General features: G+C 35.8%; 1 protein-coding gene across 2 annotated transcripts in view; it reads left to right on the forward strand.

Moving 5' to 3' along the window:
- Positions 1 to 13,028: 13,028 nt before the first annotated feature.
- Positions 13,029 to 13,964, forward strand: part of onecut2 (one cut homeobox 2) — a 31,124-nt gene continuing 30,188 nt past the window's right edge. For both annotated transcript variants that reach the window (XM_017493412.3, XM_017493414.3), the window contains exon 1: positions 13,029 to 13,964. This exon is cut by the window's right edge and continues 743 nt beyond it. In XM_017493412.3, the coding sequence (XP_017348901.1) occupies positions 13,495 to 13,964 (470 nt within the window). In that variant the 5' untranslated portion in view covers positions 13,029 to 13,494.

Raw genomic sequence — 13,964 nt, forward strand, 5'->3', positions numbered from 1 at the left:
TTCGGTAGTCATGAGTCATTGTACATTGCTTTGTTTTTACTTAACACGTTTTATCATAAATACTTTCTTTTAACTTTCAAATCTCACATATGTAAAGCATTTTGAATTTATATTTGGAGATTTCAAATTGAAAAGTACTCTATAAATGGGTTTTATGGGGTTTTTATTTTTAGATTATTAGATATTGAGGGAAGAAAAGAACCGTTAGTGACTGTTCAGTGGTTCTTTAATGTGCTTCTTTATTCATTTCATTCAATTGAATTGCTAAATTTATTAGAAGATACAATATGGGGAAAGTCGACAGCAACAGAGAGAAGAAAAAGACGTTGAGGCAGATTCAGTGGAATTTCTTTAAATATTTATATATTTTTTATTTCCACATAAAATAAATTATTTTGAACTGAAGGTTTATTTTCAGATATTTCCTAAAATAAAAGAAAAAAGAATCCATATTTAATTCCAGTTAAGCCAAATGACTCGACATTACATGTCTTATTTCTTGAAAAAGAATCAAAGGAAATAAATTGAAGGAATAATATGAAATCAGAATTTTAAAAAAGTACAAGTCTTGTTGCTGTAAAACATTTCTCATGATACAAATGCCTAGTGGAGTTGATCTTTATTTTTATCTGTGTCTTGGATGACATCACTAATTGAGTATGATGGATTAGGCGGGCAACACAATTTTTTCATACATTTTTTACATGTAAACGATGTGTTATCAAACATGGAAAATAATTATTCATGTGAGACAATCACAGCTGGAAAATGAAGCCATATGTCCTGAAATATCAGCATGTTTAGCAAGAATTCTGTTTTTAAAAAATAATTAAAAAAAAGAATTGTGTAAAAGAATCACATGAAAATAAATGAATTGTGAAAATATTATTGTGAAAAATTGTGAAAAAATTTATCGTGGGGGAAAAGCACATGTTAAAAATGAATTATGTGTAAAAAGAATCATATAATAAGTGACTCGTGAAAATAAATGAATCATGTATAGAAGAATCACGTGAAAATAAATGAATCGTGTATAGAAGAATCACGTGAAAATAAATGAATCGTGTATAGAAGAATCACGTGAAAATAAATGAATTGTGTATAGAAGAATCACATGAAAATAAATGAATCGTGAAACTAAATGAATTGTGGTGAAAAAGCACATGTTAAAAATTAATTATGTGTAAAATGTATCACGTAAAAGAAATGAATCATGTATAAAAGAATAACATGAAAAATGAATCGTGTTAAAAAATCGCATGAAAATAAATGAATCGTGGAAATAATCATGTTAAAATGAATTGTGTAAATGAATCACATAAAAAATTATAATAAAATGAATCATGTGATAATAAATGTATCGTGTAAAACAATTACATGTGAAAAATGAATCATATGTAAAAGAATCACATGAAAATAATAAAAAAGAATTAAAAAGAATCATGTTTAAATAAATGACGTGAATCATATGTGAATGTAAGTGAATCATGTAAAAATAATCACATGTACATGTCTAAAAGCTACATGTTTAAAATTTCACATGAATCACAACATTCAAGCAATAATTTAAAAAAAATTTTTTTTATTATTATTTCATTTTATTCTCTACACATTAATCACATTTGTTCATTTTGCAGCTCAGCTTCATGTAGTAAGCATCACTGTATCAAGATGCTAATCAGCGCTGTACGCCCGGCGCGATCAGTCCAGAAGCCCCACAGAGAACCATGGCCTGATTCACACACATTCCTGCTCACTCACACACGACTCACGATGGAAGCCGAGGTGATAAAGAGTGTGTTTCTGACTCCAAAAGAGAAATTATGCAAACGTGGGCTGAGGCTAATCGATACGCTGGGGCTTGCTGAGAGCGGCCTGTGGGGATCGGGGAGGGAAGAGCACAGAGTGTGCGCTGAGGAAAAACACAACGCAACAGCAACATAAAGAGAGCCAGAGACTTCCTGTGGAATTATTAATTACTCACAAATCCTGCTTCAGGCCTCGCAAAATACCTTTATTATCAGAAATCCTTTACATTTTACTGTATTTTATCTAACATTAATTTTAATACTAATACAGAGCGTACATGTCTGATTTTACTCTCACTTTATTCATAGTATTGTTTCTTTTTTAAATACTTTTTAAAAAACATTAATTGTAAATAAGTTTTCTGTCTCTCTCTCACTGTTCATCTGTCCCTCTATCACTGCCTGTCTGTTTCTCTATCACTGGCTGTCTGTGTGTCTGTCTCTCCATCACTGTCTGTCTGTCTCTCTCTCTCTCTCTCTCACTGTTCATCTGTCCCTCTATCACTGCCTGTCTGTTTCTCTATCACTGTCTGTCTGTCTCTATCACTGCCTGTCTGTTTCTCTATCACTGTCTGTCTGTGTGTCTGTCTCTCCATCACTGTCTGTCTCTCTCTCTCTCTCTCTCTCTCACTGTTCATCTGTCCCTCTATCACTGTCTGTCTCTCTGTCTGTCTCTCTCACTGTCTGTCTGTCTCTATCACTGCCTGTCGGTCTCTCTCTCTCTCTCTCTCTCTCTCTCTCTCTCTCTCTCTCTCAGTGTCTGTCTCTCTCACTGGCTGTCTGTTTCTCCATCACTGTCTGTCTGTCTCTCTATCACTGTCTGTCTGCCTGTCTGTCTCTTTATCACTGTCTGTCTGTTTCTCTCTCTCTCAGTGTCTATCTCTCTCACTGGCTGTCTGTCTCTCCATTACTGTCTGTCTGTTTCTCTTTCACTGTCTGTCTGTCTCTCTCTCTCTCACTGTTCATCTGTCCCTCTATCACTGTCTGTCTCTCTGTCTGTCTCTCTCACTGTCTGTCTGTCTCTCTATCACTGCCTGTCTGTCTCTCTATCACTGCCTATCTGTCTGTCTCTCTCTCTCTCTCTCTCTCTCTCTCTCTCTCTCTCTCAGTGTCTGTCTCTCTCACTGGCTGTCTGTTTCTCCATCACTGTCAGTCTGTCTCTCTATCACTGTCTGTCTATCTGTCTGTCTCTCCATCACTATCTGTCTGTCTCTCTATCACTGTCTGTTTATCTGTCTGTCTCTCCATCACTATCTGTCTGTCTCTCTATCACTGTCTGTCTGTCTGTTTCTCTTGCTCTCACTGTCTCTCTCTCTCTCTCTCTCTCTCTCTCTCACTCTACCACTGTCTGTCCATCCCAAATTGGTTGTTTGTTTGTTTTTTGTACTTTCTATCTGTCTGACTCTTTCATTGTTTCCTGTCTCACTGTCTCTTTGTCTGTCCTTCTGTATCTCTGTCTGTCCTTCTGTCTCACTTATTGTCTCTTTCTTGCACTGTCTCTATGTCTTTTTTTAGAATATATATATATATATATATATACACAGTATCTCACAAAAGTGAGTACACCCCTCACATTTGTGTAAATATTTGATGATATCTTTTCATGTGACAACACTGAAGAAATGACACTTTGCTACAATGTAAAGTAGTGAGTGTACAGCTTGTGTAACAGTGTAAATTTGCTGTCCCCTCAAAATAACTCAACACACAGCCATTAATGTCTAAACCGCTGGCAACAAAAGTGAGTACACCCCTAAGTGAAAATGTCCAAATTGGGCCCAAAGTGTCAATATTTTGTGTGCCCACCATTATTTTCAAACACTGCTTTAACCCTCTTGGGCATGGAGTTCACCAGAGCTTCACAGGTTGCCACTGGAGTCCTCTTCCACTCCTCCATGACGACATCACGGAGCTGGTGGATGTTCGAGACCTTGTGCTCCTCCATCTTCCGTTTGAGGATGCCCCACAGATGCTCAATAGGGTTTAGGTCTGGAGACATGCTTGGCCATCACCTTCACCCTCAGCTTCTTTAGCTAGACAGTGGTCGTCTTGGAGGTATGTTTGGGGTCATTATCGTGCTGGAATACTGTGTACTGATCATGCTCTACTTCAGTATGTCACAGTACATGTTGGCATTCATGGTTCCCTCAATGAACTGTAGCTCCCCAGTGCCGGCTGCACTCATGCAGCCCCAGATCATGACACTCTCACCACCATGCTTGACTGTAGGCAAGACACACTTGTCTTTGTACTCCTCACCTGGTTGCCGCCACACACGCTTGACACCATCTGAACCAAATAAGTTTATCTTGGTCTCCTCAGACCACAGGACATGGTTCCAGCCATGCAGATCAGTTTGATGCAGTGTGCGGCGTATGGTCTGAGCACTGACAGGCTGACCCCCCACCCCTTCAACCTCTGCAGCAATGCTGGCAGCACTCATACGTCTATTTCCCAAACACAACCTCTGGATATGACGCTGAGCACGTGCACTCAACTTCTTTGGTCGACCATGGCGAGGCCTGTTCTGAGTGGAACCTGTCCTGTTAAACCGCTGTATGGTCTTGGCCACCGTGCTGCAGCTCAGCGTCAGGGTCTTGGCAATCTTCTTATAGCCTAGGTCATCTTTATGTGAGCAACAATTCTTTTGTTCAGATCCTCAGAGAGTTCTTTACCATGAGGTGCCATGTTGAACTTCCAGTGACCAGTATGAGGGAGTGTGAGAGCGATGACACCAAATTTAACACACCTGCTCCCCAGTCACACCTGAGACCTTGTAACACTAACAAGTCACATGACACCGGGGAGGGAAAATGGCTAATTGGGCCCAATTTGGACATTTTCACTTAGGGGTGTACTCACTTTTGTTGCCAGCGGTTTAGACATTAAAGGCTGTGTGTTGAGTTATTTTGAGGGGACAGCAAATTTACACTGTTACACAAGCTGTACACTCACTACTTTACATTGTAGCAAAGTGTCATTTCTTCAGTGTTGCCACATGAAAAGATATAATCAATAAATGTGAGGGGTGTACTCACTTTTGTGAGATACTGTATATATATATATATATATATATATATATATATATATATATATATATATATATATATATATATATATATATATACAAATATTATATTATAAATATTAAAAAACTATTTTCCTGCATGTTCTCAGTACTGTCTTGTGCAACATTGGCTGAGATTTGCACAGTTAGCAATGAGAGCCTGTAGAAAGCTGGGCAGTGCTAGAAGGTGCGTGTTTGGTGGTCTGTGATAAAGGGGTCATAGGCCAGAGGCCAAAGGTCACCAGTCCAATGCACACACTGTACGCAGAAAGCCTTCACACACACACACACACACACACAGAATGCAAAGTTAAACATTTTCAACACAATTTATGGATTAATTATGGAATGCGGATTATGTTGAAACACTTTGATTAAGAAAGAGGATACAACAATAAGGTTTAGACAGAATTCTGTGTGTGTGTGTGTGTGTGTGTGTGTGTGTGTGTGTGTGTGTGTGTGTGTGTGTGTATGCAAACTGTGGCTAGTTATTAATTAACCCAAGCTTTCTAAGCACGGCTTCAATCACTCCGAAAGAAGAAATCAATATGACCATCACTTAGAATGGATCGTGTTTATAGTCGCAGGTTGGAGACATATTTACACTTACATTTAGGCCGACTTACAACTGCAGGCCTGCTGAGAGGCTTTAATGTGCTGAGGATTAAATCCGCACTTTAACAGGAGGAGTCGATACGGTAACTCTGGAAGGCTGGTCATTCATTTGCAAAGCAGGTTATAAAACAAGGACGGCCAAGGACATGAATGATCATAACTGATTTGATCATCAGCGAGGCAAGAAGGTAAGCATCAAACCAAAACACCTCAATTCATCAGCATGTTATAGGACTAGAAATATTATTAGAAATGTGGACAGTTTTAAGATGTGTATGAGATTTATTTCTGCGAAAAGTCTTCTTATGCTTTCATTTCTATCTCTTCTTTTTTTTTATGTGCATTGAATCCTTTCAAGTATTTTAAAACTCTACATAACCACTGAAGCCACCATTTCACTCAAACACACGCATTTCATAAACGCACTAAATTATTTTTCATCTCAGTACTTGGTGGCTTTTTATTGAAAAGCAAGTAATCCAACCCTAAGAAATAGGACTGAACCATGCAAATGTGAGAGGGCGTGATGCCATGACCTCTGACCTCTGCTAACCTTTTATTCTTTCGACCCTGATGTTCCACACTTGTAAGACAGAATATCCTTCAAAGAATGACAAAAAATCTGCAGATTAAACGATCGTAATGAACAGACGAGATGAAATAACAGCATTAATAATAATAATAATAATAATAATAATAATAATAATAATAATAATAATAATAATAATGTGACATTATTATGGACACATTGTGGAACAATATGACATATTATATTTTTGTCCGTTTTCAGTGTACTATATTTGCTGGACTATTAATCATTAAAAGATTTTCTTTTAAAGTAATTTTAATCATTTAAATATGTTTGAATACAGTGATTAGGCAGCCTGAAATGTTTTAGAAGAAAATCAAATTGTCAATTTTGACACATCAGAATCATTTTTAGAGTTAGACTTTCCATCAGAGTGTAAGAATAGTCTTCATCGAGTTTTACTCTTCTTTAAGTTAGAATGTTCAACAGAGGGTTTGAGTCTTTTTTAGAGTGTTCGAATCTTCTTTAAAGAATTAGAATGTTCATCAGAGTGTTCGAATCTTCTTTAAAGAATTAGAGTGTTCATCAGAGTGTTCGAATCTTCTTTAAAGAATTAGAATCTTCATCAGAGTGCTCGAATCTTCTTTAAAGAATTAGAATGTTCATCAGAGTGTTCAAATCTTCTTTAAAGAATTAGAATGTTCATCAGTGTTCGAATCTTCTTTAAAGAATTAGAATCTTCATAGTGTTTGAATCTTCTTTAAAGAATTAGAATCTTCATCAGAGTGTTGAAATTTCTTTAAAGAATTTGAATCTTCATCAGTGTTAGAATCTTCTTTTGTTTGAATTTTCTTTAAAGAATTAAAATGTTCTTCAAAGTGTTTGAATCTTCCTTAAAGAATTAGAATGTTCATCAGTGCTCAAATCTTCTTTAAAGAATTAGAATGTTCATCAGAGTGCTCAAATTTCTTTAAAGAATTAGAATCTTCATCAGAGTGTTCCAATCTTCTTTTGTATGAATTTTCTTTAAAGAATTAGTGTTCTTCAAAGTGTTTGAATCTTCTTAAGAGTGTTTGAATCTTCTTTAAAGAATTAGAATGTTCATCAGAATGTTTGAATCTTCTTTAAAGAATTAGAATGTTCATCAGAGTGTTCGAATCTTCTTTAAAGTGTTTAAATCTTCTTAAGAGTGTTCGAATCTTCTTTAAAGAATTAGAATGTTCATCAGAGTGTTCGAATCTTCTTTAAAGAATAAGAATGTTCATCAGAGTGTTCGAATCTTCTTTAAAGAATTAGAATATTCATCAGTGTTCGAATCTTCTTTAAAGAATTAGAATCTTCATCAGAGTGTTCGAATCTTCTTTAAAGAATTAGAATATTCATCAGTGTTCGAATCTTCTTTAAAGAATTAGAATCTTCATCAGAGTGTTCGAATCTTCTTTAAAGTGTTTAAATCTTCTTAAGAGTGTTCGAATCTTCTTTAAAGAATTAGAATGTTCACCAGAGTGTTTGAATCTTCTTTAAAGAATTTGAATGTTCATCAGAGTGTTCGAATCTTCTTTAAAGAATTAGATTCTTCATCAGTGTTTGAATCTTCTTTAAAGAATTTGAATCTTCATCAGAGTGTTAGAATCTTCTTTTGTTTGAATTTTCTTTAAAGAATTAGAGGTTCTTCAAAGTGTTTGAATCTCCTTCAGAGTGTTCGAATCTTCTTTAAAGAATTAGAATCTTCTTCAAAGAATTAGAATGTTCTTCAAAGTGTTTGAATCTTCTTCAGAATGTTTGAATTTTCTTTAAAGAATTTGAATCTTCAGAGTTTTGGAATCTTCTTTAAAGAATTCATCATTTTCTTCAGAGATTACGATTCGTCTTCAGAGTTTACAGATCTTCTTCAGAGCATTAGAGACTTATTCAGAGCATTAGAATCTTCTTCAGAGTTTACAAGTCTTCCTCAAAGCTTTAAGATTTTCTTCAGAGCATTCAAAGTCTTCTTTAGATTGTTCGAATCTCTTTCAGAGTTGAGAATCATATTCTTAAAAGAGTTAGAATCTTCTTCAGAGCATTAGATTCTTCTTAAGAGTTTATGAATCTTCTTCAGAGCATTAGAATATTCTTCAGAGCATTAGAATCTTCTTAAGAGTTTATTAATCTTCTTCAAAGCATTAGAGTCTTCTTCAGAGTGTTCAAATCTTTCTGAGAGTTAGAACCATCTTCTTAAAATAGTTAGAACCTTCTTCAGAGCATTAGAGTCTTCTTCAGAGGGTTGGAATCTTCTTCAGAGTTTACAAGTCTTCCTCAAAGCTTTAAAATCTTCAGAGCATTAGTCTTCTTCAGAGTGTTCGAATCTCTCTCAGAGTTAGAGTCATATCCTTAAAATTGTTAGAATCTTCTTCAAGGAAGTCGCCTCTTCTTCACAGCTCTGGAACATTCTCTGTAGTTGAGATAATACCGCGCTGTCTCACGCCACCTGCTTTTAACAGACAGCAGGCAGAAAGCGCAGGGAATATCGAGCTTCCTTTTTTTAGGCGCTTTTTTCTTTTCTTTTTTTTATTCACGCTTTCAGTCTGTATTTATCCTTCTCTCATCTATAGGCTTCGTCAGCGGATCTTTACGGATATTTATAGTAAACCAACGAATTTCTGGTGGCTGAAAAATGGCGCTTTCCCCCTACATACTTTTATTGAAAAACATATGTTTAGAAAAAGAATTATGGTTATTATTTTTTTACAAATTATTATTGTATTATGCCGCTGCGGACATATACATGTTACATTAAAAACTGCTTTGCTTTAATTTGCTTTACAGTCTAGTAATAAGGTAAAATACAAAAAGATTGTATGAAGGTTTACGTCATTTTATAACAACAACAACAACAATAATAATAATAATAATAATAACTACACTAAAATCTGAAAACAGGAAGAGGAAGCCATCTTGACCTGATGTTTGCAGCTGCACTGTGAGTGTAAACATTAATCAACTATTAATCAATCTCCTTGAGCAGGACTAACACCGAGCCTTTAATAGCATTATGATTCTCGCCCTGATAGAGATACTGTGATGAACTGAGAAAGCTGCAAATAAAGTGTGTGTGTGTGTGTGTGTGTGTGTGTGTGTGTGTGTGTGTGTGTTGCTGATGGGATTTACGAGTTCAAACACAAAGCAGTGCTAAGTAGAACCACCGGCATGGAGTAATTATTTAATGAAAAAAATAAATAAATTGAAAATAAATAAAGTACTTATTTTTTTCTGTTTGTATAGATCTGCTAATACAGTTTAATTCGTCAAAAAAATACTACTACTACTATTACTACTACTACTACTAATAATAATAATAATAATAATAGCCATTGTAAAACGTCTTATAAAGTCTTATGATGACGTCAAATTTTCTATTAATTTATTTTTATTTTTTGCTCAAAAGCTCAAAATACTGACGTGCTCTGAAGTTAAAAAAATCCATTAATGTCATCAATTAAAAGATTAACCGACTATGAGATAATGAGCTTCTCGGATAGAAAGCAGTCACAAAGTAAAACACGGATTATTAGCAAAATTTAATAATAAATAATAATGCTTTATAATATGAACCAAACTGAAGCTAAAACTTGACAAAATACAAATTAAAAACATAAGTTTTTTCGGATTTATTAGTCAGTTTTTTCTTAGTATAATGCTGTGTGTTTATTCGATACAGAGTCATACAAAATGATTCTTTAACGAATTCATCAATAACAATATTACAAATGATGGTTAAATACATGAGCATGAACTAAAACTCAAACTGGATAAGTGTTATTAGATTATATTAGATTAGTCTATTCGATTTAAAGACTTTTTCATTTAGTGAGTCTAGCTTTAACATCTGAACTACAAAAACGTGTAATTAAAAAGATTAATTTTACATTACACAGACCGAAAAATGACTCTTCTTAATTACCTAGATTAGCAAAGTTAGAAAAGCAAAAAAATTTTTTAATTAAATTAAAGAAGTTTACGAGTAAACAGGTAGACATACAAAATACAATATGACAAACAATACAATTACACTGTATATTATAGGCAATGTTATATCTTAATTCTTAGTCATCTTAATTTTTTTTAATGCATCGCATTTTATTTATCAACAATCTAAATCAACAGTAAAAATGTGTTCAAATAGTGTATAGGAAATTTATATCGATGATGTAAGGTAGTGGTGTTAATTTACATAATGAAATAATTATATTGTAAACTATTTTAATTTCTATTTGAAAATAGTACACACTAACATGGGTTCATAATTATTGGTTCATAATTAGCATTAGACTATAATATTAGAGTTTTATAGCCTACATGTTCCTAAATTCACAGCGAGAGACGAAACGTAAAACCGTCACACACGCGCGCGCGCGCGCGTGTGTGTGAGAGCGAGTGTGTGTGAAAGCACAGGTCCCGCGCTTCCGTCACCGTTTTGATGTAAAACCGTGCCAAATTAATTCCCGCCCCTTCCTTCTGACCCCCCGACGCATGTATATAATACCAAAAAATGGCAAAGGAATGTGTGTGTGTGTGTGTGTGTGTGTGAGAGAGAGAGAGAGAGAGAGAGAGAGAGAGAGAGAGAGAGACTTACCTCGTAGCGCTCGTGACAGAACTGTAGCTGTGCATATGCATGGAAGAGCATCATCACCCGTGAAAAAAAAAGAAATGTGGGGGAGTGTGTGTGTGTGTGTGTGTGTGTGTGTGTGTGTGTGTGTGTGTGTGTGTGTGTGTGTATAGATCAGCGTGGGGTCCGCCAGGACTCTGATCAATAAAGCTGCACTTAACATGGCAGATGGCCTGAAAGAGGACAAAAAAAAAATAAAGAAAGAAAGACAAAAAAAACAGAAACTGTTCCAAATTGGAGTTTCACACACCTTGTTTGATCTTTGGATTAGACTCACTATCTTAACTTAACCGTTTAGTGTCATTTACAATCAGTTTATCTCATTTAATGCGTTAAATAAACGACGCCGGGTTTCTGCTACTTGCTAGATTAAACTTCAACTGTTTTTAGTTTATAATAATCTTTATTATTATTTATTTATTTATTTATTATCAAAATCAGATTTTTTGCACAAGTGTACGCTAAGCTAAATGTTTACTTGTGAATAAAAATCTGCTATCCATATAAAGACACATGCACATATAAAATTAAACTATGTCGGGTCGTTTTATAGAAAAAGAGCTAAAAAGTTTTCGGTTTAGAGAAATAACTTATTAAAGGAATAACTTCACTTTAAATTCACTGTATTGATTTTTACTCCTCAGCTCCTAGGGGTGTGGACGACACCCTTAAAATGCACACTTAAAATATTAATGCCCTCATTTTCCAACATTTCTGCATTATTTTATATATTATACAGTTTGCAAATGTAAAGAAGAAAGCATTCGAGGCTAAAAATGATGTAAGTACACTTTCATAAAAGCAAAAAAATGGTCCCAAATAGTACTTTTCCTTGTCGCTCAGGTGGTACCTTTAATCAAGGGCACATCTATTGTACCTTTAATATGTCTAGTTTACCTGGAAATATAGATAGAGTGCACCTTTAAAAAATGTAAGGTCAATAACTCAATTTACACAATTTATTTATTTACTTACTTACTTACTTACTTACTTACTTACTTACTTAATTATTTTTGTATTCCTCATTTTTGACTAAAGTCTTAAAGGTGGTAAACACTATGTGCACTTTAGGTAAAAGATACACTAAAGTTGTGTACATAAGTTATGCACTTGATCAACACCATGGAAACACAGAGAAGTACAGTTTAGTACTAGGTTTTGGGACTTTATAGGCTTTTCATGCTTGTTTTTTCTTTCCTTCGTAGGATTTCATTGATTTAAAAAAAAATTCCAACCTAAGGAAATGAATGAAATATTAATTATTATAACTATGCTTTGATGCTGGAAATCATCCTAAGCTTCCCACGTGACTGTCTGATTGCATTTTGCGGCCCGTTAAAAGCACAAACGCAGGCCAGAGGTTCATGTTCTTTCTCTTACTCTCTGAGAGACAAACTTTGCCCGATTGCTCATCCTGTTTTGTCCTCTCCGAGTCTCTCAGTGTGATGCCCCCCCTCCTGCTCCTCCTCTGACAGCTGATCAAAAGACAAAAAAATAAAATAGGTCACGCGTTTCAGACTTCTGTCCCTTCGTCCTTAATTACAGACTCGCTTAAACAAAAGCCGCATCTGCTCAACCTCCAGAGCAACCGGCCTGCAGAAAAATCTGTTACTTTTCAACCAGTTGGAGTTTTCTTAGTGTCTTGGGACACTGTAAAGCTTCAAGACATTTTAATTAAAAAAAAAAAAAAAAAGTTTCTATAGTAAGTGCTATCAAAGTGCATTAGAGTCTTTTGCGTGTCCAATCTAAAATCTATACATGTAAATGTTATGTGCGCCTTTTTGGGACAGAAATAGCTACCATGAATGAATAATGACATTACATTTGAGTAAGTGTGCAGAAAACACACAGCATTTGAATCATATGACATTAAAGAAACAAGCAGAAGAGGAGGGAAAAAAGAAAAACAGAATAGCAGTTGTTAGATGACGCGTTGAACATTCTTGATTATTCTGTGTAGATATACAGCATATGAAGTCGATCAATTAATAAAATTAACTCTTTTTAAAGGGGGGTATATATTACGAATATAGGATGTCCAGACTCAAATAATATCAGCTTTAATAAGAAAAATGGATTTGGAGTTTTTCATTTAATATATATATATATATATATATATATATATATATATATATATATATATATATATATATATATATATATATATATATATATACACACAATTCTGGTGAGTGTAGTGGCCTTAACATTTTAGTAATTTAAATTGTATTAATGTTTTGCTTTTTTTTATAATTAAAAAATAAACTTTTATTCACAACATTAATTATTATATGTAGCAGTTAAATGTTACTAATTCGAAGTTTTCTTTTTTAATATCTTTATTTTGCCTCTATAACACAGGAACTTGGTTTACAAATCTCTACACAAGCTCACCGCAGCCTGCGATTGGACACCAGGCCAAAAGGGGACGGTCCTTTCAGGTCATTTCATCCCGGCACTACAATGTGATTGGTTATTTCAACCTGTCCTTCAGATAGAAGAGGGGTGGGGGGGGGAGCAAAATACAGAAAACCCCGCCCATTTCATCAGGGTTGGCTGCAGCAAAACTAAGCAGAGTAAATCCCATCCTGCACAAATCCAGCTGCTCGAGCAGAATCCGCAGGAGGAGGAGAGGGTCGGACATGGGGAGAAATCAGCGCTGGCCCGTCTGAGACACAACACCGATATTGTTTTGTTTTTTTTTAATTTATAAAAGGAGGGGGAAAATACCGAGAGGCCTTAAGGGAAAAAAAAGAAAAGGATAACAAAATCATTCCTGTGCACAGAGACACACACAAAAAAAGAAGCATTATATACATCAATGGACTGAATGAAGACTGCCTACAACGCCTATCGATGCCTGGCCAAGGAGGATCTGGATGCTTTCGCCATGAACCCGGAGATGACAATGGATGGCATGGGCGGCCTGCACGGCGCGCTGAGCGCGAGCGGCCATGAGCACGAGCTGATGAGCGGCCACAGCCCGCATCACGCACGCAGCAGCAACACCACCACTTCCACGTCGTCGTCGTCGTCGTTGCGGATACACCAGGACCTGGCGTCGCGCTCGGCCATGGTGTCCGGCATGGCGACCATCCTGGAGGGCACGGGAGAGTACCGAGCCGAGCTGTCTCTGCCGCTCCATCACGGGATGAGCATGAGCGTGCCCTGCGACACGTCACCTCCCGGCATGGGAATGAGCGGCACCTATACCACGCTCACCCCTTTGCAACCTTTGCCGCCCATTTCCACGGTATCGGACAAGTTCCACCATCCTCACCATCACCACCACCATCATCA

The sequence above is a fragment of the Ictalurus punctatus genome, chromosome 18, assembly GCF_001660625.3.
Source record: "Ictalurus punctatus breed USDA103 chromosome 18, Coco_2.0, whole genome shotgun sequence".
NCBI lineage: Eukaryota > Metazoa > Chordata > Actinopteri > Siluriformes > Ictaluridae > Ictalurus > Ictalurus punctatus.